The sequence below is a fragment of the Peromyscus leucopus genome, unplaced genomic scaffold (genome assembly GCF_004664715.2).
Source record: "Peromyscus leucopus breed LL Stock unplaced genomic scaffold, UCI_PerLeu_2.1 scaffold_1656, whole genome shotgun sequence".
Classification (NCBI taxonomy): Eukaryota; Metazoa; Chordata; class Mammalia; order Rodentia; family Cricetidae; genus Peromyscus; species Peromyscus leucopus.
In genome coordinates this window covers 1-8,233 of record NW_023504838.1, presented here as the reverse complement: position 1 = coordinate 8,233, position 8,233 = coordinate 1, and the positions used below count along the sequence as shown (strand labels likewise).

At 42.9% G+C, this 8,233-nt stretch overlaps 1 protein-coding gene across 1 annotated transcript; it reads right to left on the bottom strand.

Moving 5' to 3' along the window:
• Positions 1-1,581: 1,581 nt before the first annotated feature.
• On the bottom strand, positions 1,582-2,944 carry LOC114689308 (speckle-type POZ protein-like). The gene has a single exon (XM_037201849.1). It carries the CDS (start codon positions 2,912-2,914, stop codon positions 1,835-1,837), a length of 1,080 nt encoding a protein of 359 aa, XP_037057744.1. The 5' UTR covers positions 2,915-2,944; the 3' UTR covers positions 1,582-1,834.
• Positions 2,945-8,233: the final 5,289 nt, after the last annotated feature.

The window sequence follows — 8,233 nt, the reverse complement described above, 5'->3', positions numbered from 1 at the left end:
CTTTCCCAGGTGAGATCAGAGTCACTGGAGTAGACATCCCCCCACCATATGTGTCATTTGAAGGTTTTTGTTGGTGATCACTTCAAGAACCATTGTTTGTAAGAAACATGCTCTAAATTGTGAGTCCTGTGCTTCAATGAGCATGCTCCTAGAGGGCAGGTGTGACTTGTCACAGAGGAACTAAGAAACCTTGGACAGTAAGCTTAGGCTTTGCTCATAATGTTTCTCATTTGTGTAGAGGCACAGGTGGAGCTTTTCTTTTTCCCATTGGTAGGGTTTTCATAGGGCAAACTGATTTTGTTACAAAAATACTCAGATTCCCAACAGTAGGAGGTACATGTATTAAGCCTGGAATGGGATGGCCTCCTAGCTGACAGAGCCACTGTTCATTAAAGGAAAACAAAGCTGAGGGAAGCCCAATGAAACACACACACACACACAATCACACGACTGTCTAGCACATATTCATACACCTGAACAGACAGGAGGAATCAGGTGTAGTATCAAACAAATACTAAACCTTGGGGAATAGCCCCATGACACACCTCTCCTATATGTCCACACAGAAAATGCTTTAACAAGACATTCCTCCAGACTTGAGAGGCCAAATAACTTTCTAATATGTTTCCTTTTCGTGTGGAATTGTCAGAGTCCTCTGAAGTGTTTGCAGCAATTGATAAAGGGAAGCATGAATGCCTAGATTAAAATGAGCACACCCTGGAGGAGCCAACTCAGAAGGAGCCAATATCCGACAGTTCAGAGACTGCCACACACTCCTGCTGTTAGGACTCCCACAAACCCCTGAGCTAAACAAGCACAGTATGTACACAAAGGACTTAGTACAGACACGTGCAGGCTTTGTGATGGCCTCTTCAGTGTCTGTGAGCCCCTATGAACCCTGTTTAGTTGACTCTATGAATTCTGTACCCCTTGTGTCTTTGATGCCTCCTACAACCCGGCTTTTCCCTCTTCCTTGAGGTTCACTGAGTTCTGATCAATGTTTGGCTATGAATCTCAGTATCTGCTCCCAACAGCTGTTGGAGAAATCCCAACTGATGTCCATTGGACTAGGCACCAATCTCTGAGTATAACAGAATTCATTAGGTATTGTCTCATTGATGTGTGTGTGTGTGTGTGTGTGTGTCAGTGAAGACACTGCACCAAATTCTACAGCAGAGCACAGCTGGATGGAATAAAATGGCCATTTTCAAACAGAAACACCACTGGAATCCATAAGCTGATTTTACAATTTTTATTCATTTGATATGACATTTTATTAGGGTATTTTAATTACTTGAGATGGATGTGCCCATGGAGACAAGAGGAGGACTGAAGAAAAGGTCCTCTGCAAGATCAACAATTGCTTTTGCCAACTGAGTCATCTCCCCTGTCCCAAACCCTGAGTTTGGAGAAAAACTTTGTTCATTATCTTTGCTTCTCTTGTAACCAAACATTCATGTTTGTTTTCTCCTTTCTGAGTCCTTGATCATATCTTCTGCTCTGTCCAATCCAGATAGGTTTCTCCAAAGACACCCTGTTGTAATGTTCTTGGTGTCAGCAGTTAAAATGAATTTCACATTCTAACTCCTTAGAAAAAAATCAAAGCAGTATAACAACTGGGTAGAGGATGTGTAGATTGTACCATAGTGGAAGACTCCCCCTCCCTAAACCTGACATTTACTCCTTTACATCTGTATTAAGCATCAGCCACCATGCTGTTATTCCCTAGTTTCACTGGAAATTTTCCACACATCCCATAGTCTACCCCTGTATCATTGGTAACACCATGACTGCTGCTTCTGGGAGACAAGTGTAGGACAAGGTTTACCAGGTCTTAGGATCGCTTCAAGCATTTGATAGGGTGCTCCAGGAAAGGGCAGTGAGCAGGCCTGGAACCATAAGCTTCAACCACTAAGTGGGGATATAAGCCCACCATTGTCTTCCAGTCTGAAGTCTGAGAAACCTCAGAAGCATGAGCTGTAATGAAATCCAGTGTCTGGGTTTTCAGCTGCCCTGAGCTGTGGAGGTCAGCCAGGAAGAGAGTGTGGGCAGCATTCTCCACAGAGAGGTCCCTGAAGAGGGCATCCTCACACATGACCTTCAAACGCTCCAGGCCATACTTGTCAGCAGCTGCCAGCAAGGCAGCTGCCATGCTGTTGAGGTCTGGTGCTGTTCCTGTGTAAATGAAGTTCATCATTGCCTTGAAGACTTGTGGCTCCAGGTCAGGGATCTCAATGCGATTCTTTCTGCTCTCCTCCATGTCATGTTGAAACATGGCTCTGAAAACTGGAGAGCGAGCTGCTAAGATGGCCTTGTGAGCCCAGAATTCCTGGCCAGCTACCACTAGGCAGCAGTCTGTGAACTGGGAATTCTCCCACAGCTCTCCTAGCTCATCTGCCAATGTGCATCTGGGGACCAGAATTCCTGGCTTCTTGTTCTGCTCAGAAAGGCTCAAGGAGACCTGGGCCATGCTCACCTTGCAGACAAGGGTGAGCTGGTCATCTGGGAGAAGCCAAAATGCATGGGACAAGAGAAAATCTCGAAGAACAAACTTTTTGTAACCCCAGTCCTGGCCTGGAACGAATCTAAAAGCTCTTGGGCTCTTTTTGACATTCGTTTTCTCTCCTTCATTGCTTATGATCCAGAACTGGAACTTTGCCCAAACAGGACTCTTTAGAGAACTGAGCAACACTAGGTAAACTGACAGGTAATCTGCACTTTCTTCATTGACTCCATTCGGGTGTACTCTCAAACACCATTTGTCATTGGCTCCTATTGAGAAAGTGGGGCTTCTAATGCTTTGCCGCATTTCCTCAGCAACAAAAGGGAAGTTGCTGATGGTCCACTTGTAGGAGAAATCCTGAACGCTGATTTGTGTGTGGTCCAATCTCTGGGTTACCTCATTTCCTGCCATTTCTTCTGCAGGTAGTTTGAAGGTTCAACTGGATTGAAATTGAAGAACTAGCAATTGTCTTCTCTTCACCCTGAGAGACACAATAACAGACAGGATTTTAGTTTTTAGTTTTTGTTTTTCATTTATTCCCTTCTCTACGAGGCAGAAAAATTGGGCCTCTGATAGTTTCTATGCAGATTTCAATACTAATTTAAGAGAACACCGTCTAGGCTATTTGATAACACTTACATCACTCCATTATTTTCTAGATTGAATATTAGGTCAATAGGTGACTTGTTTTGACAATTATACACAACTTTTGGATAGTTTTGATCATTAATTCTGGTAATTCATATAAAAAATGTTGCAAGAGGGTTCTCTAGAGGAACAGAATATATGCAAAGAATCTCTATATATATCAACAATTGGGATTTGTTAGAATGATTTTGGGCTACAGTCCTGCTAATCCCAAATTGCCTTTGAAGGGAAAGACTAAGATTCCAGTACTTACTCAGCCCAGGACTTTGGATGTATCTGCTGGTCTTCACTATATGCTGGTGTTCCAAATATTCTCTATTGCCAGGGATGGAATGGAGTTGCTGCAAGGTGAGGGCAAGTAGGCAAATAGCAAGATCTTCCGGCTTCCATATCCTTTTATATGCTTCCAGCAGAGGGTGTGGCCAAATTTAGGGTGTGTCTTCCAACCTCAAGATCTGGATTAAAGGTGTGTGTCTTCAGGCCCTGAGATCCGGATTAGATGTTTCTTTCTTTTTACTTCCAAAGTCTGTCCTTGAAATGGATCTACCCACATCAAATGAAACAAAACACTTCTCACTGTTATGACCTCCACTTTAGGTTTTTAGTTAAACCCATGTCTTGTTAAGTTGGGAACCAACAAAAACTACCACAAGGGTATTTTGCATATTTTGGTTCACCTTAAATAAAATAGGGTAGGCATCCATTCCTATATAGCTGTTATTTCCTCTTCTCAGGGTTTTACACGAATTTTTCCCACTAACATGAACAGGAAAGAAGTGGTTCCTTACCCTATCAGGGGTCTCAGTTTTCACAACATGGAGGTCAGTGTGAAAGAATTCATATATGGTAGTCAAGAAGCAGAGCCAGGCAGCAACTCTGAAAGTGGCAGTCTTCTTTCATCCAGACTCACATTCCCTGGGATGGCTCCACACACTTTCATTAGTGATCTTGCCCCTCCCCCTCAGATAGTCCTCCTTTGAAAAACTGTTCTTGATCCACTAAGGGTGTACTATGAGAAGATCCTATGTTCTCAGTTCCATGAAGCTGAGTGCCATGATTCAGATTCTCAATACCTCATAATTTCCATCCTCCACTGGTGAGTTCTGTCCTCTTTAAACCTTGAACTTCCATGCTTACTCTAATGGGCCTTAAAAATGAGACAGTATTCTGGTTTTCAAAGGGTGCAGAAAATATTCAACAGTTACTGAAGAAGGCATTTTGAAACAGTTCTTAGAATGTGAACTGTAAAATGCTCCCCACATCTATCACCTCTCTCTAGTTCATCACGTCTAGAGGGATTCACTAAGCCTTGAGGACAGAAAAATGCCTTCAGTGATTCAATCACCTCAGCAATTCCCAGTCTAGCTCTCCCGAAATTCTGGTTCAAATGGTGCTCACCTCTCAATCCACGATAAATCAATCAATTGGTTTTGATCTCTGAATATTTGGTTCCTCATTTAGGAACCTTTGGCAGGTGGCTAACTAGTAGCCTCTGTGACTTTTCTGTATGTGTTCAGGATCAGGGTGGCAGGTACCCTTTCCCTCAAATATCTCATTTGTAATGAAGTTAGAAAATTCCTGCAAGACCCCTCATTTGTAAGAGAAGTGCTCCACCTGTAAGTCCGGAGCTTCCATGAGCATGCTTCTGCAGAGTGGGAGCAATTATCTCAATGGGGAACTGACTCCTGCCTGGGTCTCAATTACAAGATCTTTTCATATAATTTCTCATTCCAGGAATGGAACAAGTGTAGCTTTGATTTCAGGTGGGTGGTTCTTTGGGGGACATGGCATAGCCAATGTGATTCAGATTCCCACCAGGAGAAGACAAAGCCTTAAGGAGCAGAGGTGTCCACACAACAGAGAAAGCCAACAGTCAATAAAGCAAAACTATACTAACAGTAACATGCAGAAAGACTTATAGACAAACATACACTGAGAGAAAGAGAGAGAGACAGAGAGACAGAGACAGAGAGAAAAACAGAGAGAGACAGAGAGGCAGAGACAGAGAGAGACACACAGAGAGAAGAGATTGTTTGAAAATGGATTTAGGAAATTAGAAAGTCCTTCTTAGCCAGCTGGCAAAAACATGAGGTATTTGGGATTCTAGTGTAGCTTTGAGCCTTTCTGAGTTTGGGATTTAAGAAAAATCCCCATATTCTGGGTTGACAAACTTCAGTTAATAAGAAGATAGCCCAAAGTGGCACTAAGGAAGCCAAAAGTGTTACTATATTTCAAGCAAGGTTAGAACATTTAGAGATATCCCTAGAACTATGGACGTTGGTAGATGAAGCCTTTGTTTTAGCTATGGCAGGTGTTACTGTTTTTTTTTTTTTTTTTTTTTTTTTTTTACAAAAGTGCTGGGTTTTACTCCTTGAATGGTACTTCCTTCATGGAGACAGTTGTGCTTACTTCTGGGGGCTTGCTAATGTCTGGTCCCTCTTACACAGGTGGGTCAGTGCACCATGAGCATATGGTACCTCAGAGGCTGAAAGAAGCTGTTGGATCCCCTGAATAACTGGATAACTGCATTACTGACTGTTGTCAGCTGACTTGTTTATGAAGTGAGTTGGATGACACTCTTCTGGAAAGGTATTCAACACCTTTGACTGCTGAACCATTTCTCCATACCATCACAGTTACTTTCTTAAAGAGGATGAAACAGCTCTGAAAGACTAAATCCTTTCTAAATTATGGTGGTATTCTATTTGTACTGAAATGTGATTTTAATTGTATGTTAATAAATAAAGTTGCCAGGGGTCAGAGCTATTAGAGCCATAGAAAGAGCGTGGCAGTGGTGGCACACGCCTTTAATCCCATAGATCTCTGTGTGTTCAGGGACACAGCCAGCATTGGAGACATATGCCTTTAAGACCTAGAGGGCTGTACTTACAGACAGTGACAAGGCAGTCATGTGTTTGGGTTTACAACCAATGAGAAGGCAGAACAGAAAGACTATATTAAAAACAAACACACAGGAAGTAGGTGTCTTTCGGAGAGGTAGGAGCACCGCAGGAGGTAAGATTTTAGCTCTGAGCTCTGACCTCTTGGCTTTCTCTTTTACATTGGTTCTGTGTTTCTTATTTTAATATGACGTTGGGTACATCTACACTAAATCATTGGCACCTGAAATATATTAGCAGGAATTCAGAGGTAATCATGAATTTATTCCTATTTCTTTCTTTCATTTTTTTTCTTAGACATAATTTTTTTATTCTTTTTTTATTCTTTTTATTTTTATTTTATTTTACAATACTATTCAGTTCTACATAACAACCACAGATTCCCTTGTTCTCCCCCTTCCTGCCCCTCCCCTTCCCCCCAGCCCACCCCCATTGCCACCACCTCCAGAGCAAGGCCACCCCCGAGGGCTGAGATCTACCTGATAGACTCAGTCCAGGCAGGTCCAGTCCCTTCCTCCCAGATTGAGCCAAGCATCCCTTTATAAGTCCCAGGTTTCAAAAAGCTATCTCATGCAGCCAGCCCAGGACATGGTACCAATGCCTAGATGCCTCCCAAACAGATCAAGCCAATCAACTATCTCACCTATTCAGAGGGCCTGATCCAGGTGGGGGCCCCTCAGCCTTTGGTTTATAGTTCATGTGTTTCCATTAGTTTGGCTATTTGTCTGTGTGCTTTATCCAACCTTGGTTTCAACAATTCTCACTCATATAATCCCTCCTCTTTCTCGCTAATTAGACTCCCAGCACTCCACCCGGGGCCAAGCTGTGGATGTCTGCATCCAGATTCCTCAGTCCTTGGATGGGGTTTCTGGCCCAACTGTTAGGGTGTTTGGCCATCCCATCACCAGAGTAGGTCAGTCCTGGCTGTCTCTCGGCCATTGCCAGCAGTCTTTTGTGGGGGTATCTTTGTGGATTTCTGTGGGCCTCTTTAGCTCTTTGTTTCTTCCTTTTCTCATGTGGTCTTCATTTACCATGGTCTCCTATTCCTTGTTCTCCCTCTCTGTTCTTGATCGAAGTGGGATCTCCCGCTCTCTTTCCTTCGACCCTCGCTGTTCATTGCTCCCACTCATGTCCAGGCTGTTCATGTAGATCTCATCCATTTCTCCATCATTGGGTGATCACCGTGTCTTTCTTGGGGTCCCATTTTCCAGGTAGCCTCACTGGTGATGTGAGTAGCAGTCCAGTCATCCTTGTTCCACATCTAGTATCCTCCTATGAGTGAGTACATACCATTTTTGTCTTTCTGAGTCTGGGTTACCTCACTCAGGATGATTTTTTCTAGATCCATCCATTTGCCTGCAAACCTCATGATGTCATTGTTTTTCTCTGCTGAGTAGTGTTCCATTGTGTATATGTGCCACAATTTATTTATCCATTCTTCAGTTGAAGGGCATCTAGGTTGTTTCCTGGTTTTGGCTATTACAAACAATGCTGATATAAACATAACTGAGCAAGTGCTCTTGTGGTATGATTGAGCATTTCTTGGGTATATGCCCAGGAGTGGTATAGCTGGATCTTGGGGAGATTGATTCCCAATTTTCTAAGAAAGTGCCATATTGATTTCCAAAGTGGTTGTACGAGCTTGCATTCCCACCAGCAGTGAAGGAGAGTTCCCCAAGTTCCACATCCTCTCCAGCATAAAGTGTCCTCAGTGTTTTTGATCTTAGCCATTCTGACAGGCATAAGGTGGTATCTCAGAGTTGTTTTGATTTGCATTTCCCTGATGATTAGGGATGTTGAGCAATTCCTTAAATGTCTTTCAGCCATTTGAGTTTCCTCTGTTGAGAATTCTCTGTTTAGTTCTATAGCCCATTTCTTAATTGGACTGTTGGTCTGTTTGATGTCTAATTTCTTGAGTTCCTTATATATTCTGGATATCAGTCCTCTGTCAGATGTGGGGTTGGTGAAGATCTTTTCCCAATCTGTAGGCTGTCGCTTTGCCTTGTTGACTGTATCCTTTGCTCTACAAAAGCTTCTCAGTTTCAAGAGGTCCCATTGATTGATTGTTTCTCTCAGTGCCTGTGCTACTGGTGTTATATTTAGGAAGTGATCTCCTATGACAATGTGTTCAAGACTACTTCCTACTTTCTCTTCTAGCAGGTTCAAAGTAGCTGGATTGTAT

Excerpts from the sequence above, each read along its gene's own strand:
- LOC114689308 (XM_037201849.1), bottom strand. The coding sequence starts at position 2,914 with ATGGCAGGAAATGAGGTAACCCAGAGATTGGACCACACACAAATCAGC.